The sequence below is a fragment of the Erpetoichthys calabaricus genome, chromosome 2 (assembly GCF_900747795.2).
Source record: "Erpetoichthys calabaricus chromosome 2, fErpCal1.3, whole genome shotgun sequence".
In the NCBI taxonomy this organism is placed as follows: Eukaryota; Metazoa; Chordata; class Cladistia; order Polypteriformes; family Polypteridae; genus Erpetoichthys; species Erpetoichthys calabaricus.
In genome coordinates, this window is record NC_041395.2 from 183,200,617 (window position 1) to 183,221,397 (window position 20,781).

General features: G+C 39.4%; 1 protein-coding gene across 3 annotated transcripts in view; it reads left to right on the forward strand.

The window, feature by feature from the left end:
• Nucleotides 1-20,781, forward strand: part of mrvi1 (murine retrovirus integration site 1 homolog) — a 211,970-nt gene that overhangs the window by 94,569 nt on the left and 96,620 nt on the right. For all 3 annotated transcript variants that reach the window (XM_028794872.2, XM_028794871.2, XM_028794873.2), the window contains 3 exons: nt 4,407-4,474; nt 9,333-9,506; nt 14,314-14,391. In XM_028794872.2, coding sequence (XP_028650705.1) covers nt 4,407-4,474; nt 9,333-9,506; nt 14,314-14,391 — 320 coding nt within the window. The remainder of the gene's footprint in view (nt 1-4,406; nt 4,475-9,332; nt 9,507-14,313; nt 14,392-20,781) is intronic.

Here is a 20,781-nt window from a genome sequence, read left to right on the forward strand (position 1 = left end):
TTTGACGGCACGACAGAGTCAACACAGAAGTTAATATTGTCTGTGATGCAGATGACAGAGTCCCTCAATATCATCCCCATGTGACTCAAAAATCATTTCCAAGTCTGCCATTTGGAAGCAATTATTGGGAGCTATTTTAGCCTCCAGGATCCACTTCCTCACTATTTTTGTGGTAACAGGTTATGATCTAATAACAGAAGTGTAGCTGGGAATAAGATGAATCAGGTTGTGGTCAAATTTGCCGAAAGGAGCCAGTAATTTACACTTAAAGGCATCTTTAACATTAGAGTACAGCAGGTCCAGCTGGTTATTTCCTCGAATGGAACATGATACAGACTTACTGATGTTTGTCATTGTTCCTTTTAAAGTTACATGGTGGAAGTCACCACAAACTATAACTGGAGGGTCAGATTCATCATTGAAGTGTCAGTGACAGAATGAATCTTTTACATTGCTGAATCTCCATTTGCAGAGGGAGAAATACAAACATTATTTTATCTCCTGGGCAAATAGTTTGGACATCTTCCCACAGCCAGAATTTCAATGTCTGAATTCCATACTGTAGTTTTAGCTGTAATATGTTTTTTGTTACACCATTCATCATTCACAATAATGACCAGTCCCCTTCCTGTCGTGCTGGGTCCCTGTCTGCTAGAATAAGATGAAATCCATCCAACATTAAAATAGTGTCATGTATATCAGGTTTAAGCTAGCTCTCTGTAAAACACGCAATGTCATTGTACTTGTATGTGTCATGACTCGCTATTAAGAGCAGACAAATCGTCCATCTTATTTGACAGCGATTCAACATTGCCCATTACAATAGACCAGTTTTGAATCCTTTTTGCCTTGCTTTAATTCTCAGGGATGTCACCCTCTCCATCTTCTGGCAAAAAACACCTGTGGTAAAGTGAAACGGAAATGCTTAGGGATTGCAGTGCAAGTAACTGATTATGAGTGCTTTTATTGTCTGTGTCTCTCATGTTTCCAGGTGTTGCAGACATAAGGCAGCCTTTGGGTCTTCTACACAAACTCTCCCAAATTCATAGGACATTCAAAGAGCCATTGTGACAAGTCAGTGCCCGGGCTGGCATTGAGTGTAGATCATCTGTAAATTTAAAATCCATTTATCTGATTTCTAATGGATACTTTTAGTGACAAGCCAGAAGCCAGATCAAATCGAATCTTAATCAAGACTAATAACTAGTAAAACAGTTTCAGAAACAAAAAGAAAAACATAAAATATGGAGCAACTGTAAAAAGGCTGTTGCAGCGCATAGTTAGGACTATTAGTTCTGTAATGGTTGTGAATGACACAGACCATAATTATTAAATTTGCTTTTGGGAAGGCAATAAAACATGAGGTAACACCATTTTAATATTAAGTTGTTGCAGTGGAGCAACATGCCTATGTACAGTATTTGTACATTAGTAATTATTTTTTATACTTTGCTTCCTTCTAAATATTGCTACAGTAGATACCACTTAAGAAAACAAATGCTGTTGCATTCCTTCTGCTTATCATAACTTTGTTAGCTTTGGACTGATATCAAAAAACACATCACTGCAAGCTCTAAATTAATCAGATTAGTTGCTCAGTTGAAGGCTTGCATTTCGCAATGCCTTATGACTCCATTTCAGATACATGCTTTCTTCGAAAATATATTTTGAATTTTATAAAACCTTAATTCTAGGCATTGAATATGAAACTGAACATATCATTTGATTACCTAAATCTACAAAGATCCATTTGAATATATTGGGATGTAAATTTTCATTTTTATGTTCAGGGGAGTACTTTGTGAACTGTATGAGTAAATGATTTCACTTTCTGAAATAACCAATAAAGAGTAACAAAGATTTCTTGCTTGTAGTCTCTGTCCTGTTGTGCTCTTTGTACTCACATAAACTGACTAACTTATTAATAAATAAAATTTCATTACAATCTTCTTTAAAATATTCCATCAGTATAACCAGGGCCGGATTTTCCTATAGGCTAACTAGGCTTCAGCCTAGGGCCTCAAGATCAAGAGGGGCCTACATTCAAATTGTTAGCAAAATTTTATTATCTCTCATGTAATTTACAAACTTAAAAATGGAAGGTGAAAGGGCCTCATAAGTGGAATAGCCTAGGGCCTCTTTTCATATAAATCCGGCCCTGAGTATAACGTATACAGTGATCCCTTCGCCTTTCGCGGCTTCACTCTATCGCGGATTTTATATGTAAGCATATTTAAATATATATCTCGGATTTTTTGCTGGTTCGCGGATTTCTGCGGACAATGGGTCTTTTAATTTCTGGTACATGCTTCCTCAGTTGGTTTGCCCAGTTGATTTCATACAAGGGATGCTATTGGCAGATGGCTGAGAAGCTACCCAACTTACTTTTCTTTCTCTCTCTCTTGCGCTGACTATCTGTGATCCTGACGTAGGGGGTGTGAGCAGGGGGGCTGTTCGCACACCTAGACGATACGGACGCTCGTCTAAAAATGCTGAAAGATTATCTTCACGTTGCTATCTTCTGTGTGCAGCTTTTAAGTATGCTGCAAGGTGTTTCGCATACTTAAAAGCTCAAAGAGCACGTATTGATTTTTGACTTTGTTTCTATCTCTCTCTCCCTGCTCCTGACGGAGGGGGTGTGAGCTGCCGCCTTCAACAGCTTTGTACCGGCGGTGCTTCGCATACTTAAGAGCCAAACAGCCCTATTGATTTGTTTGCTTTACTCTCTGTTTCCTTTGAAGAGGAAGATATGTTTGCATTCTTTTAATTGTGAGACAGAACTGTCATCTCTGTCTTGTCATGGAGCACAGTTTAAACTTTTGAAAAAGAGACAAATGTTTGTTTGCAGTGTTTGAATAACGTTCCTGTCTCTCTACAACCTCCTGTGTTTCTGCGCAAATCTGTGACCCAAGCATGACAATATAAAAATAACCATATAAACATACGGTTTCTACTTCACGGATTTTCTTATTTCGCGGGTGGCTCTGGAACGCAACCCCCGCGATGGAGGAGGGATTACTGTATTGTATTCTAGGGATTATTTACTGAAACACAGTGATTACATTAAACTTTTCTTTAAAGTGACTTGAGACGTTACACTATTTGTGATTTAATAACAATAAGGTTTATGTTTATAGTTAATGATTGCAATTAATGGAAATATAGACTTGTACTAACATTTTCAGTAAAAACTAAAAGAAAAAAATAATGACTTTATACAATTATGTAACTATTTGATATTTTTGTGCCAAGTTTTGATCTTTCTTTTTCACTATTTATGTGCCAAGTTAAATAAATTGGAGTTTTGTTCTTTCTTTTTTATTAGATAAGGAGGGCTAAAGTATTTTTGGTAAAGCCAGACACAAGGCAAGAATAAGCCAAAGCCATGACAGCAGTCCACCACAGTGCTCATGCTCATACACATATCCACATTTACTAATACAGTTCTTAAGACTTGGGAGTGAATCATGGCCAAGTGTGGAGTCTTTCTTTGGGTCCTCTCATTTTCTACCACATTTCAAAGTTCAAAGATCTGACCATTGGGTTGACTTAGGACTCTAAAGCAGATGTGCAGGCAAATGTGTGTGCTCTGTGATGGACTAGAATTATACTCAGTATTATTACTTACATTACTTACACCTCTCAATCTCTACGGAAGACATCCAGCATCATAAAAGACTTGTATCATCCAGCACACAACCTATTTGAACTTCTCCCCTCAGGTAAGAGATACAGGTCTGTTAGAGCACCAATCACAAGACTGATGAACAGTGTCTACCCCAAAGCAATTACTACACAAAGTTCTGTACTGAAATCACATACCATATAGACATAATTGTGAAATATCATATTCATCACCATTATTATTTTTTTATTATCTTAACTTGTTATTAAAAAAAACTTTTATTTTTTGCATAGGCTGACAATTGTGTAATGTGTGAGCTGTATATGAGAGAATATTAGATATGTGTGTATTTTTTTAAGCATAGTTTAGTTTTGAGCATTGTTTTAGATAATGTACTGGAATCTCATTATAGACTCATTGTAGATTTATTGATAGACTCTAGCTCCAAAGAGCATTGTAAAAGAAAAAAAGGTTTCTAATAGTAATATTAGATATGTGTGTATTTTTTAAGTATAGTTTAGTTTAGTTTTCAGCATTGTTTTAGATAATGTACTGGAATCTCATTATATACTCATTGTAGATTTATTGATAGACTCTAGCTCCAAAGAGCATTGTAAAAGAAAAAAAGGTTTCAGGGAAATTAATTGATGGTGCCCCACTATGTAAACAGAATTAAATATACTTTTAATTTCAATAAACTAAAATACAAATAAATATTCAGTTAAGTTTTAACTGTCAACAGGACTTATGTGTTTATTGATTTTGTTTATTTCGCAAACAGACCTCATAGTCCCAACATGCGACACTGGCATTCAAGAAGCTCATTATCAAGTCCAATTACTACAGTTGGTATGAGAATATACATTTTTATACTTTTTAAGTATACCTTTTTGAAAAGAATACATGTTTTTATAAACTTTCTCATGCATTAAATTGTTATTGTCATGTTTTCTGTAATATCTTTTATTTTTTGCTTATTCTGTAAATTAAAACAAAGTTATATATTGTATTTTCATTTTTTTACCTGCTTCTTCACATACAAATATCCTTGTAGTATATTTTAACATTCTTTAAAGTCACTTAAACTAAACAAAATTTTAATTGGAAATATGAAAAGATAATCACACCCATTGAAAATATAATTCTCTTTTGATGTTCAATAATTAGAAATTATATTACCATTTTCAATTTAATAAAAGAGAGCTTAAACAAGTAATATTGACAACATGTTAAAAAGTAACATTATAGGGTTGATAGCCTTACAGTATATGTTAAGCATGCAAGAAAGCTGCAGATTAGAAGTGCTTGACAAATGGACATGGGGTTAGTGAAGAAAAATCAAGTGGCAAGTAAAATAGGCAAATTACAACTTGCAGTCAGAGGAAACAGAATGTTATAAATGCCCTTTTAATAAAGTAAAGAAAAAAAATAGCTCATACACCAAATTAGACAATGTATTATGTGGAAAGTACTCCAGGTCAAATTAGAAAATAAACAGGAACCATGAAAAATCTGGTGAAGCAATGTAGCAGAAGATGCCTCATACAAAAGCAACAAAGAGCTACAGATAGAAAAAGTAGATGTGTTGTTCTCTGCTTGGTGAGGATATTTAACATTTAACATGTAGCTTTTATAAACACTGTCAAAGGGACTTGTCCAAGAATAGAAGGTGAAAATTGTTGATTTTCACACAAGGGTTTAAAACACTCAAGGAATAATTATACATGAATTGGAAAGTATGCAGCATTAGCAGCAGAAACAACAGTGGTTAAAGCTCTGAAACTGTGCTGTGATACATTTTAACAACAAGTTAGAATCATCTAGTTTGCTATTCTTCCCACTTGGAAACATGCAGTACAGAAGGCACTGAAGAAATTAAAAAAATATCATCCTTACAGTGCTGCAAGCTTTGTCCAGGTGAGAATAAGCCTTGTGGAGCAGATAGATAATTGCATCCTCCACTCCAGTCTTTGTCTGATAGGCAAACGGCAGTGGGCCAAGTGGACATTCATATAGTCCAGGCCCAACCTATCAAACATCTTCATGATGTGAGACGTAACTGCCACTGGTCTGTAGTCATTAGGGGAAGAGGTGCCTGCCTTAGGGACAGGCTAAACAGGTGACTGGGGACAGCATAAAGATGGTCAGCACAAGGCCTTAAAAATTCAAGGACTGACTCCATCTGGCCCTGCAGCTTTTCCCATGTGTATTCTCCTCAATTGTCTCCTTACTTATCTTCAGGTCCTCTCTTCAATTGTTTTTTCATTTAGCACTTGCTGTGTATTCTTTAGAGCTTCTTTATCTCCAAATTTTAATGCACTCCTTTTCTCTTTCAGGAGAGCTTTTAGCTCCTTAGTAATCCAAGGCTTGTTGTTTGCAAAGCATCACACTGTTTTTGAGGGTATCACAGTGTCAACACACAAGTTAATACAGTCTGTGATACAGTGACTGAATCCCTCAATATCATCCCCATGTGACCTGTGCATCATTTCTGTTATGTCTTATCATTTTGAAGCATTCATTCAGAGCTATTTCAGCCTCCAGGCTCCATTTCCTCATTATCCTGACACAAAGCTGGCTTTATTTACTGTATGTAGATAAAGCTGTGTTTCCCAGCTTTGACCAGGTATTATTTAAAATTCCACTGTAATTTTAAAGGGCAGGTTTAGTATTTTTCCTATCAAATTTATTTGGTGTATATTAATTTGCCATATGAAATAATGTTCTTAAGTGAAACGTATTACTTAGATTTAAAAATAATACTATGTCTGCTGTATGGGACACTGGTCCAAATGTGAAAAAAGTAAAGCCTTAAAACTTATGGAATATGTCCACTTTGTAGCAGCAGATCTTTTGATTTCAGATAAACATAGCTTCCCTGTTTTAATGTATGTTTATGACAACAAAAGGAAATAGGAAGTACAGATTCTTGACATTACTATTCCAGAAGTAAGGATACTTCCCTGTTGACTTGTCTGTTCACAATGACCATTGTGAGTGGTGTTTTCATGTAAATTAGGAAGTAAAATAGCACATAACTACACAAATCTGAAGCTTTTAAATGCAACATTGCCTTTTTAGCAAAATACTGTATCTGGGATTTGATATTAAAATGAAAAAAAGTCAAGCATTTGTAACTTCCATCAACCTCTTGATGGTAATTGCGATGCCTTGAAGTTATGGCTTGTAGTGCCTAGGTTTGATATAAACACCCCAACTGAAGACCTACAGAAAGATGGTCTACAATTTTGTGGCAATCACTTTTCCAAGAGAACCACGTGCAGTCTATGAGGATATGTTCCTGATCACATATGTTTCTGAAGGAAAGCAGGTATATGCACAAACTGACCCTTTTGGTTGACATTCTTCAACCAAAATAAAACCACACGAACAATCAGGCACAGGACAAGAACATAAATCCAGAGAAAACTGTAATTCTGGGTATAATTGTAAACCAATCATGAAGTGAAGTGTAGAAACAAAAAAAAAATCATCAGATGATCACGATCCTGCCGCCTTCTTATGGTCCCATTTTAAATTCTGCACCATAATTTATGTCACACAGCACCCTCCGCAACAACAACCAAAGCTGCCCAATAGCACAATATTCCCGGGGCTGCTGGGAATTGTAGTCCCTTTTAAGTAGTGCTGCTACAAACAGAATACTAAAATGACAGAATCTTTTAAAAACATATTAATAAAGCAGGACAGGCAAAAAGTAAATTTGTCTCTCTTGCTAATGTTCTCTAGCCACTAGAGTGCATTGTGGATTAAATTCACAGAGGTATGGATGAAGTCTAGCACCACTAGGAGAGCTTCTTAAGAGTATCTGCAGACCTTTGGGTGCTGGCTGGGTAACTCGGAAGTAATGTATTTGTAAAGGCTTACCTGAAAGGCTTTTCTGATCCAGGCTTAAAAGGCCCCTGCAGTCAGTATATGGAGGGAGCATGGAGTTGGGAGGAATCATCACTAATGGCTTCACAGGTAAAGAGGCTAGAGGGGAACAACAAAGAAGTAAACTGGAAGGCCAGAAGGCTTAGGTTTTGTTATTTTAATCTCCTATGTGTTTATTGGGTATTTGCTTTGATGGTCCTCCTTTGTTGTTAAAACCCGTTCCTTTTGTTACTTTTGTTGTTTTGGTTGTCTTTTGGGTTCAGGGATGACATACAAGTGTATATCTACACGATATATATTTTTTGAAAACAACATTTATAAGCTGTTTTATAATATGTACATAATTTCAAGATACAGATTAGTACTCAAGAACATTTTTTGGCATGGAAATTGAGGTACTGTGCAATTTTAATGGCTTTTTTTCTTTTGTATTGTTGCAATTCAGATGAAATCTTCTTCTTTAAAATTTGTAAAGAATGCTTCAATTAAGAAAAACATTTCTCATGGCAAATCAATGTATACAATGACTTGAAAAACTGAAAAACTGTGTTTAGAGTACATAGAATCAATGATCCCACATGGTAATGAGAATTGACTCACATGGATGGGTATGATTTCTGGTTAGCAGAGTACAGCTTCAAACACAACTGGGAAATGGTCGTGATTGTAGTGTGATGGACAGATATTATAATTGTGATGCCAAATTGAAATAAATAACTCCAGACACAATGTTTTTAGGGACTATTACAAAAAGATATAGGGTAATGCTTGTTTGAAGAAAAACATGCAATGTAATGGGTGAGAAATTAACCCAAATGCTTATTACTACTTCCTTTAGAACCCACACAACACCAAAAGGTATGCCAGGTCAGACTTACTCTGTCTTCATCTGATCAATGTCTATCTAACAGACTTCCTTGGCCATAACATTTGTTACTCCAGTATTATCCCAGTATATATGTAGTACAGTATTTTGAGACAGTGACAGCCAATACTGACATTCCAGAACAAATCACACAAAATAGCCCTACTCAAGTAGGTTTTGCTAAATTCACATAGTTAAAGAAAAGCTGTCCACTAGCACTTCACTTTACTGCTTAGTAAATGCTAAAGGATCTTCATTCAAGAAAAATAATACCCAAGTTCAGTCCTGGAAGGCTGCAGTGGCTGTAGTGTTCTTGTTCCAATGTAATTTTGCTAATTAAAAAACAACTTATTTAGTTTTATGGCCTGTTAGAATATTCATTCTACCACATCAGGTCATTCTCACATAGTAGGGAGGATATTATTCAAATGATTTGTTGCCTGGAGCAGATTAGTCATTCTTAGTTCTTCACTTCTTTCTTCTTCCATTTCTTTCCAAATATTTTATTTAAACAGAATAGTTCATGATGAAGTAACACAGGTGTAAATGGGAAAGAGATAAATGTTGAACCACTGGTTTATTTTGTCATTGGTATCTCATTGGTAATTATGAGGCAATTAAGTTAACAAGAAGATTAAAAATAGTGAATGCTACTTTTCAAGACTAAATGGAACAATTAAGCATTGTGAATGTTAAAAAGCAACTTCAGTAAAATAAAGGACAAAAATTAGGCTTAAACAATGGCTTCTAAATAAGAAACTTGGTTTAGAGTAAAATATGCAGCCACTGTGGCCCTAAAGGACTGAACATGTGCATCTTTGCTCTAGAATGACTTTTTATTATGTATTGGGCTGGGCCTGAGTCTAATCCGGGGAAACACTTTGCAGACTACAGTGTCTAAATAACGACCATAAACTAATACCTATATCTTCTACATTTTCTAAACAGACATTGCAGGCCATGTTATTGATCTGATAAATGATAAATTGCCAGATGTTCAGCTATCAGATGAAGATAAGAAAAAAAATTTAGAACTGCTGGAAGAAGCAAAAAAAGCCAGCGAACATTTTTCAATGCGCAGAGGTCGACGTTCAACATGCAGCATCTCAGACTCACCAACAGGTAGTAATTTTAATTATTCTTTATTGTTAAAAAGATGTTATCAGCTCACTCAAGAATGACAAGTGAATTAAGTGCAGCTTCATTACCTTATTTGGTTACTATTTAGTTCATAAGAACATAAAAAGTTTAATAAAGGAGAGGAAATTATTCTGTCCATCAAGCTTATTTTGTCATCTTACCTACTGTATAAGTTGCTCAGATATCTGTTTCATATTTTGTTTAAATGGTAGTGCAAGTGCCATGAAGGACAAATGTGTATGCCAGCTGTTGGGAAAATGACTCTTTGCCCGACTGAAGGAGGCCAGGAGCAGTTCCATCCCTCACATGAAATGTGGCAGTGGTCCTCCCGAGGCGTCCCAGTTTGAACACCCAAAGGAGTACATAGAGTTGGAGTCTAGAAGTACAGTCCTGTTGGGTCCTTGGGTGCCACTAGAGGGTGCTGTCTGGGGAGGACCTCTCTGGTTTCCACATGACCTGGTAGTGCTTCCAGGGGGACACACTATGGCACTGGAAGCATTCCCAGGTCCAGTTTAAAAGGAGCCTGCTGCATCACCTTGATGAGTCAGAGCCAGGAGACAGTGGGTGACACTCAACAAGAGGAATGGAAGGAGCGAAAGAAGAGACACTTGATTGTAATTATGATTAGTAGCTTTTGGTGACTCATTTTTCTAAAATAAAATCTTTTATTTCAGCCCAGGACTGTGGTGGGTAATATAGTGTCTGAGTTTTGGGGCTCAATGGTGCCCCCTTATGATCACAGTGGTCAAGATTTCTGTTTCAGCTAAATCACTGTTCCTTTCTGCATATTTTATAATAGTTATATTGCTTTTGTACCACTCACATTATTTCATTAGTTTGAACTAATTTATAAGTGTAAGCTGTCTTATGACTCCAGAATCTTCTGTCAAAAACTTGGCCAAGCAGCATTCTGTAATCTGATTTCTGTAGAAATATATCAATCATCATTGACTGAATCTAACTCCTCATAGCTGAAAAACAAAAAATGTCAAAGGTGGTTTATTTACTAGTTAAATCACAACATACAGTGCATGGATGCAAAATGGTGTGGGTTCGTGTAACAGGTCCTCCCTGCATGGAGAGCACTTTGAGTAGTGAGAAAAGTGTTATATAAATGTAAAGAATTATTATTATTACTAGCTGACGCCCGCCATAGCATACGGCGGTGTAAGAATAGGAACGGAAAACAATGAGAAAGGAATTCAGAAATCAAGAAGAAATAAATACTTCTTGAAAGACGCATTGTGCATGTAGAATTTCCGGCCAAGCAGGATTACATGTGAAAGTGGTAAATAAATCAGGCTTTCCAAATTTAAGTACTATGGCCATGGCATCCTGATAGTTTTGTTGTATGTATCTTTGACTTCCTGGAAATGTGGATGGTAATATGATCATTTTGCCTACACATACGTTATTTTCAGCGTTTGCTTGCAGTGTGTCTGAAAGTCCTTTGTATTGTTCCACGCGCAGATCTTGTTGATGTAATCTGAGATAGTTGAGATGCGCACCCTCTGTTTTAACATACACATCTACGACGTACTGTTGGAATAGCTTGCCGCTGGAGTGCAAAATACTAAATGTATTCCTCATTGCTAATCTGTACACGTAAAATTGGCATTGAGTAAGCCTTCTTCGCTTGGTGGTTCTTTTATTGGGAACATGTAAATCTTTGTGCTAGCCGATTTCTCCGTAAGGGAATAAAAGTAGGTAAACCACAGGATCACAATTCATATTGAGCGTAGAAATCTGTTTACAGGAGTTGCCAATGGGATAGATGCAAATGTCCCTTTCGGAAAATCACTGCAACATCAGTGTGACATGTCAGGGCATTGTATCGTCATAAATCCTGCCTAGGGTTTTCCTTGAAAACCATTCGTACAGATGCTGTTGGATTGGACTGAGCGATTTCATGCATGTGTTTGTATGATTTAGTGAAGGGGTTGATGGTTCTGTGCATGGAATCTAGCTGGAGAAGTACATTTTCGCTTCATACAGAGACTGCTTTATTTTGTAATCATACTTCAGTAGCTTGCGCTGTGTCAAAAACATACAACTGTCCATATCCTGGAGAGGTAGAAGTGTTAGCGTATAGTGGAGAGATTTGGTGATAAATTTGCCCGTGTATTTTAAAACAGTATGGTCCGTGGCCAAGAGGTTGAGTTATCTGTGCACCCATGGAAGCAAACGCTAGAGAAGAGTTGTATTCTTGACTGTGTTCACGATAATTTTTAGCTTCTGATGTTTGCTGTGTAAGAAGCTGTTGTAAAGACACAGGTGGCTCCCGTAAAGGAGATAAAGCTACTTTACCGTTGTGGCAGCACCTCAAGTACTTGTTGAATGCATTATGCTCAGCAGGTCAGTATAGTGCATGACATGGAATAGGAATCGAGAAATGCTGTGTCGGTTGCGTGTGGGCGGGACCAGTTTTGAAGTGGAAGCAGGACGAACCTGAAGAGAAATATACAGTATATAAGGGAAGAGATTATTAATGTCTCATAGCTCCCAAAATGTGAGTAGGATTGCAACACTATTGTAATAAGCCAAATTCAAAGGCTTTTATTAATGCAAGTAAAGAGGCAGCCGATTGGATTATCACGGATATTTGGAAATAAATATGTAAAAGAAATAAAGTTTTTGTTTACCTGTTTTAGCGCCGTTACGCAGATTAACACAGCAGTGGTACAACGTTTTAGCTGCAATTTGAGCACCGGGATGTTCAAAGGGCTGCCTGGAGGCCTACAGGTGCTCCGAGAGCAAGCTGTGGGGCTCAAAGTTGCTGACGCCGAGGCACGCGTCTGACGCCGTTTTTCGAACGTGCTCACGGTTACTTACAGCCAAGTACGGAGGCGCGCTTCTGTAACCGCTGGAGGAGAGAGGGCGAAAGTGGTATATTTAACATCAGAGGAACAGGTCTGAAGGATTGAAAGCTTTGTTTTAATGTAGCCGGCAAAAAGGGAATTCACAGGTGTGGCAAAGTATATGAGTGAACGCGGGAAAACGTAAAGTAGAACTTACTTAATAGAGGCTGAACGGGAAGCCCACAGGTCAACAAGGCAGACGGGTATGCGCACGTGAGACAGAGAACATATAAATAGGGTGAACTGTACCTGTGCAGGTGCTGAGGAATGGTGCACGTCCCGACGTGTCTGATTATTGGAACTCCGCGGGAAACGTAAAGCCCGATTGGATGGTCAAAAGGGCTCGGGATATAAAACCAGGGTCCGAATGCCAGAGGTCGTCTTTTGACCAGGTTGTCAAGGTGTAGTGTAGATCTGTGCAACTGATTTATTTAGTTGAGTAGGGGAAAGAGACATACTGTGCTTTGTGTATATAGTAGGTGCTTAGTTTATTCATTTTGTTTTGATTATTTATTTATTTATTTTTTTGTTTTGCCTGTCCTTTGTAATCAGTTTTGTAGTTGGACAAAGGAGGTGGAAGAGTTTTTTTTTCTGTTTTGGTTTTTTCTTCACTTTTGCTTTGGAAGCCACTGTATACTGTATATTATATCACCTGCACTGATTTGTCTTTTGGGAAGTGTCTTTGCATTGGACTTTGTAAATATTTTTTTGTAAGACATTTCTTTGTATAATAGTATAGGCATTGCTGGAATAAAATAGATTCTTGATTTTGAATATTTTTTTTTAGTCTGAGTCTCTCTTACTCCATCCCTTGGTTGCTCGGTCTCGTCTACTGACACCGAGTCGGGAGTTGCACTACTGGGTCCTTACCCGGGGTGTTACACCTATAAATAAATATAAGCATAAATATTACTGTCATTTTTTTCCACTAAATGCAAAGTAACCTTTATAATATTTTATTAATTGCCTTAGTGTTTTCTAAAAGTGTAATATTACTTTTACTGCTCCAGCAGTAATACAGTGACATACAGGATAAATAATTGATGCTCATCAATGAAACTTTAATTTGTCAAGAACTTGGGCTGCTGGACTCAGAGTGCAGAATAAGCAGGCATCTGAGTACGAGTACCTCTTCATTTCACAGAAGACTCTCTCCAAATCAGCCTCAGTGTTCTCACCCTTCTTGCTACAATGAGAGACAGAAATTGTGGGCAGCTGTAACTGATGATGCACACTTTGCAAAAGAAGCATTAAACATGATCATTTTTGTGGGAACGGAGTCTTCCCCCCTCCTTTTGGCTGTATCCCAGTAAAGGTCAAGGAATGTCACAATACAGAAGACGGTGAAAGACAAAAAAAATCTACTAATTTCTTGAGTGGAAGAAGTTAGGTCAAACAAACATTATTTTATTTAGTGCTTGTCTTTGGACAGGTAGTCTAGTGTAATGGCTAAGGCCCTGGACTTTAGAAGACAAGGCTACTATTTCAAATGAGTTAAAATTTTACAGCAAATTGTATTCTTAAATTAACTATTAGCATAAAATATTTGCATCAAGCTGTAGGTCCACTAACTTTACTCTTGTTTTTTTTTTCTTTCAGATATTCTGATCCTATGTAAATACTATAAATATTAGTATTATTAAAGTTGCTTTTGGATAGAAAAAGTTTTATTTTAGTCTGCTTTACTAATTCTCAAATCCAGTAAATTTCAAATTTTGCAGTATGGAAAATTGTTTCAATTTTACAGCAGTCTGTCTTTATGCTTTGTCCACTAGGTGATGCCAGAATTCCTAACAGTTACTTGTTCAGATCATTTAAAACAAAAATATTTAATTTTCATATGGTTGGGTACATTACAGATAAAATAGTAACCATATTATTTGAAATTAACATATAATACAAAAAACCTACTTCTCTTTTTCTTTTGCCAGCTGTCTCTCCAGCACCCACTCCAAGATCATCTCCTGTGCCTTCCAGAAGTAGCTCCCTTACTATAACACCCCAGCTAGGTAAGGGATTTTATTTTTTAAATTATCACAGGTACATATCACTTCATCTGTAGACATTGCAACATGCATGCTTATATACATTTTAGTGTAAAATCAAGTACAATAAAAGATCAACCATGATATTCAAGACACTAGTTTATCATTTTGATCCAGGCAGTTGAAAGAAATGTACTAAGTTTTGTGTTTAATACATTTGTGAACACCAGGTTATACCAAAATAAAAGAAATGTAATTATACAAATAATACAAAGTACTCACAAATAATACTTAACATTTCTTTGTCTTACACTAACATGGTCATCTTTTTGCTTTTGTTATTTTACCCCATCTCTTATCTGACTAACTGTCTCTAGAAATTGGCCTTAGGTTCTACTTATAATATATTGTAACAGCACAGGCCAAGTTACATCAGCCAGGGATAAGTCACCCAAAGTATGAGCTGACATTATATCACCAGTGGCAGGGGCACCTATAAAAGCAGCAAGCCTGCAAAGTTGCACAATTTTTTTCAATCTTTGTGTTGCTTAAAGCTAGCGGTCCTTTTAAGGATAGCAAGCTACTGAAAGAGCACAAAAAGAGAATAAATCCATTGGGTCAATTTTGGAAAGCACCCCATAGCGCTACATTGTCAGAAGCAGGACAAGGTGAAGACCCATGTTCTCCCCAATCACCAAATGCCGTAGCGACCCAAAATGGACTTGTTGAACTTGTTTGAACTATTGATGGAGAGTCTTGAAGCCGAGTGTGACAGTTCCTTGATCCTTCTTCATTTTTGGAAGCCTCTTGAACCCAACACCATCGATAACACAACCGGATGAGTGGGGTAGATGAGGACAAAACACACCTGATGCAAGGGGAAGGTGCCAGATCCAAATAATGTCCAAAGTGCAGTGCTTCAAACTGTCAATAAATAAATAATCCATAAAATTAGGTATACTGTGGCAGCTAAAATCAATAAATAGAAAAATCTGTTAAAAATGAAGTTAAACCAACGCAGTGCAGGAAACTCACTTAAAATCCGCAAGCTCTGGTGCCTTTCTTTAAAACTGACACCTCTCTAGCTTGTCCTATTCAGACCTCACAGCCCAGAGAGACGTCAACCAGCAGGTGCAGACACCCATCTTATCCATCCCATGTCACCGTCGTTAATCCCACGGCATCCGAGTCAACCCTGAGCCCTGCTCCACCCGCACCCTCGCTAATCCAGGCTTCACCTGGCACGGGCACTCTGCACTTCCACTGCTGCCAGTGGTTCCACCCAGCGAAAGTACCTCCTGAGCATGATGGTCACTCCTGTTCCCAAGTTGTTCAACAGAAGCGACCCACAGCCCTTTCCTGAGTGATGGCCACACACTCCTCTTTGGGGCTTCACTCCCATCCGTCTGCTTCCATTCATTCCACCAGCATGTTCTCTCTCACCTACCTGCTTCTTCTCCCATCTTTTAACCTCCGTTCTCTTTTCTTATCTCTTTTCCTTTCTTTTTTCCAATTGTGATCTTGTGCTCCACTCTTTATAGGCTGAGGAGTGGTTGCAGGTGTGATCGCCTGATTGCTGCCCCAGGCTGATATTCAGACAATCAGACTACACGCACGTGCTGGCAAGGCAACGCATGGTTAGCCGACCACCTCGCACCAACTCAGAGACAAGCCGTCCTCACAGACAATTGCTCACACCTGCTCCACTCCGCAGCACGAGTGCATTCATTATTTATTTATTAAAACAGCTGGTTCTTCATGGGAAGGCTCCATGCCTCTACCAAGCCAGTGCAACTGGTGGCCCAGGTCTGCAGCTTGGCCCTGTCACTGCACTTAAAACAGCAATAAATAATAAAAGCACTAAACCCAACCCTACTAAAATGTAAACCCAAGCCCCCTTCATAAAACTAGGACATGAAAACAATGAGAACTTTTAAAACAGACATAAAACCAGCCAAATAATCAGTCCATTAAAAAACTCTTCCAGCTTGGGTTCCGTGGGTTTTTGAAAACAGTCAGGCACCTATCCCACATTCTGCTCCGTCTCCTTTCTTCAATCGACTTCACTAGCTCTTCCCACTGCTGTCATTTCAATGGCTGCACTTGGCGAAAGTATCTCCTCAGCATGATGGTTGCAACTGCTCCCAAGTTGTTCAACAGGACAGCCTCAGCTATGGCCACATGCTCCTCTTTGGAGCTTCACTCCCATCCACCTGTTTCAGTTTATTCCACCAGCTTGTTCTCTCTCGCCTGCCTGCTTCTTCTCCCATCTTTTAACCTCTGTTCACTTTTCCTTTCTATCCCCCCATTGTGATCTTGTGTTCCCCGTTTTATAGGCTGGGGAGCAGTTACTGGTGCGATCACCTGATTGCTGCCCCGGGCTGATATTGAGACAATCAGACTGCCTGCACGGTTGGCTGACTGCCTCGCACCAACCTGGAGAAAAGCCATGAATTGCTCACACCTGCTTCACTCTCCAGCGCAAGCATGTGCATTATTTATTTATTAAAATGGCCAGTTTTTCTGAGCCACAGACCCGCTATATACTGTATCACACTAAGATCTAGGAGATAAAGCACCAGTTGTAGTGTCAGCCTTAAAGGAAGAACAGCCTGCAAATATTCACAAAAAGATTTTTCTACCCAGATACAATGATTAGATGTTGTGGGAAACTTACCATGTACAGATGCACTTTCCTGTCTGCCAAAATAAGAGGGACCAGGAAACAACAGTGGCATAACTGTGTATGATATTGGAGGGAGAAGGAGCAAGCACATTGCTAGATATCCACCGATGAGAACCATGGAGACTTGACTGGATTGGTGACACTGCTTGAGCAGAGGTTTGGGCAGAGGAAGATGCCAGAATACATCCAGGCTGCCCTGTTCACTAAGCAAAGAATGGGCCAAGTGAATTTCAGAGCCCTGGCAGTGGACATCTTGTTGCTTACCTGTCAGGGATATCTGGAGTTTCCTGAAGATCTCCAAGAACAGCTTGCCCTTCAATACTTCCTTAGGCCACTAGCTCCCCTAACGCTCCAGCAGCATGTCTGTCTGGCAGTGCACAGGAGCTTCAGCGAGGCACTTGCAGAAGCTGAAATGGTTGAGCTTGCCTTATGTCTTCAATGAACCTCAGCATCCTTGCCAGGCACTGAGTCAAAGACACACGACACACGGGAAGGAATCAGATCAGCACATGACAGACATTAGGCGTTGGCAACAACCACAAGAAGGGCCACATGGCTTGGTTATACCCAGAGTGGCATGTACAGTAAGCAGGAAAACAGCCCATCACCCCAGCCCCCAGCCCTCCACAAACAAACATTTTCAATATCAACCGCTGGGGTCCCTTGAGTAGCCCTGAGTACTTTCAACCAACGAATTATTCAGCATAAGTGTGCCAAGAAATGCTACCATGGCTCCTTTATGCCAACAGCAATACGCCTGCATAATACCTTATGGTTTAGTTTGCTTACTTTTCAAGACAGGAATGAACCTCACTCTTGAGTCTTGAAGTGTGTTTGTTTCTCTGGACTGATTTTGCATTGGTAGTTTGGTTATTCTCAGGTTTGCTACCAGGGCTCGGCATAGTACTTGTAGTGGTTCCTTCTGTAATTCATATGGAGTGATGATGATTGGTAAGGCATCCAGATGGCAGGTGTTCAGATTGTAGTGTGAATTTTATTTATTTATTTGTTTGTTTGCTTATTCAGTGTGCTTCAATAAAAAGCCAAATTTCCCCCATGACAATGTTCTATCTATCTATCTATCTATCTATCTATCTATCTATCTATCTATCTATCTATCTATCTATCTATCTATCTATCTATCTATCTATCTATCTATCTATCTATCTATCTATCTATCTATCTATCTATCTATCTATCTCCTTTGAAACCCTCTTCTAGATACTTGTCCCACCATCACTTTGGTGAGTAGGGAATCCATTCCCGGATGGGTTTATCCATTCCTGGAATTTGGGAATCCCACATCATTCCCGGGAAACCTGGGCTCCCGGGGATGACAAAGTGCACGGGCATCTCACATGTAAACGGTTTTAGATAGACTGACACTTATTTTTAATAAAACTACTGCAATATGTTGAGACCAATAAAAGACTAACCTTATCTACAAGCAGTTCATGCTGTCATATACTGTAAGTACATGTATCTAGTTAGTTGCGGTAATAAGAGCGTAGAAAGCACAACGTGTCCAGCGTGCTTGTTCTAAACAATGCCCGCGCTTGCCGTTGCTCTGAAACACCGCCATTTCCGCTTTTACTGATGCATCCAGTTTCTTGTCAGCATTCTGTGATGGCAAGTTTCTTGGCACAGATAATGTGGATGGAACAGACTGACGCATTGCAGTTTCAAGTTGCTGTTCAAAGCTGTTGTCTGATGAAGTGCAAGCTGCAGCAATGGCGCCACCTTAATTATTTTCAACTATAACTCTGTTATTTCTTGATCGATTTTTACACTTTTACACGCTATATATGCGAGCTTGGCCATTCCTGTTCACCCGGGAATTCCAGCAGTTTCGGGAATGGATTCCCTATTGGTGAGGGTGGGACTGCTACCGGAGACAAAGCATGGAACACCAGATGGCTGGGAAGCTCCACTGCGCACCCTGAAAATGGTCACTGGAGAGGAAATTCAGATGTGGGGCATAAAACAGCTACAAGTTACCATTGAACATCACCGGTTTGAACACAAATTCTGGTTGGCTCAAATTCAAGACCAGTGGATTCTTGGAGCAAATGTCTTGATGGTACAGAGAACGGTTATGGACTTTGGGAGAGGAAAGCTTCAGCTGCACGGGAGAGAAATTCCTCCAAACCATTAACATCCAGGGTCCTGCTAGGTCCACACGATTGGCAAGGAATCCCGACAGTGACATTCATCCTCCAGCTCAGAAAATCTAAAAGATAGCACCACCATTAGGCCACCCCTGACACCTGAACATCCACCTGTACGGCCTTCATTCACCACCAACAGTAAAACTGTCATGGCTTTATGGCAATGCAGCACAGTTGATTTGCCAAAACAGCAACTCCAACAGTCCTGGACTGTGTAATGCCCCACCACCTTTAAAAGCCTTATGGAGAGAGTGCTGGCCAATATTCTACTAAGCTGTTGCATGGTGAATTTTGATGACATCTTAGTGCACCCCTCTGATTTTGACATAGCCCTTTTCGCATACCAGGAGAAGGTGGGAGCAGAGGATGCCATCATCTACATGCTACACTGATCCCTCTCCCACTTGGACAGAGGCAGTGGTGCAGTAAGAATAATGTTTCTGGACGTCTCTAGCACCTTCAACACCATCCAACCTCTGCTCCTTAGGGACAAGTTGACAGAGATGGGAGTAGATTCATACATGGTGGCATGGATCGTGGACTGTCTTACAGACAGACCTCAGTATGTGCATCTCGGGAACTGCAGGTCTGACATTGTAGTCAGCAGCACAGGAGCGCCACAGGTGACTGTACTTTCTCCAGTCCTGTTCAGCCTATATACATCGGACTTCCAATGCAACTTGGAGTCCTGCCACGTGCAAAAGTTCACTGACGACACTGCTATCGTGTGCTGCATCAGGAGTGGGCAGGAAGAGGAGTATAGGGACCTAATCAAGGACTTTGTTAAATGGTGCGACTCAAACCACCTACAGTATAACTGAACACCAGCAAAATCAAGGAGCTGGTGGTGGATTTTAGGAGGACCAGGCCCCTCATGGACCCCGTGATCATCAGAAGTGACTGTGTGCAGAGGGTGCAGACCTATAAATACCTGGGAGTGCAGCTGGATGATAAATTGGACTGGACTGCCAATACTGATGCTCTGTGCAAGAGAGGACAGAGCCAACTATACTTCCTTAGAAGGCTGGCGTCCTTCAACATCTGCAATAAGATGCTGCAGATGTTCTATCAGATGGTTGTGGCGAGCGCCCTCTTCCACACGGTGGTGTGCTGGGGAGGCAGCATAAAGAAGAGGAACGCCTCACGCCTGGACAAACTGGTGGGGAAGGCAGGCTCTATTGTAGGCATGGAGCTGGACAGTTTGACATCCGTGGCAGAGCGATGGGCGCTGAGCAGGCTCCTGTCAATCATGGAGAATCCACTGCAATCACTAAACAGTATCATCTCCAGACAGAGTAGCAGCTTCAGTGACAGACTGCTGTCACTGTCCTGTTCCACTGACAGACTGAGGAGATCATTCCACCCCCACACTATGCGACTCTTCAATTCCACCCGGGGGGCGGTAAACATTAACATTATACTAAGTTATTGTCTGTTATACCTGCATTTTTAGCACTCTTTAATTTAATATTGTTTTTTTATCAGTATTTTATCAGTATTTATCAGGAGTTTCCCCTTGGGATTAATAAAGTATCTATCTATCTAAAGAAAGTGTCTGCT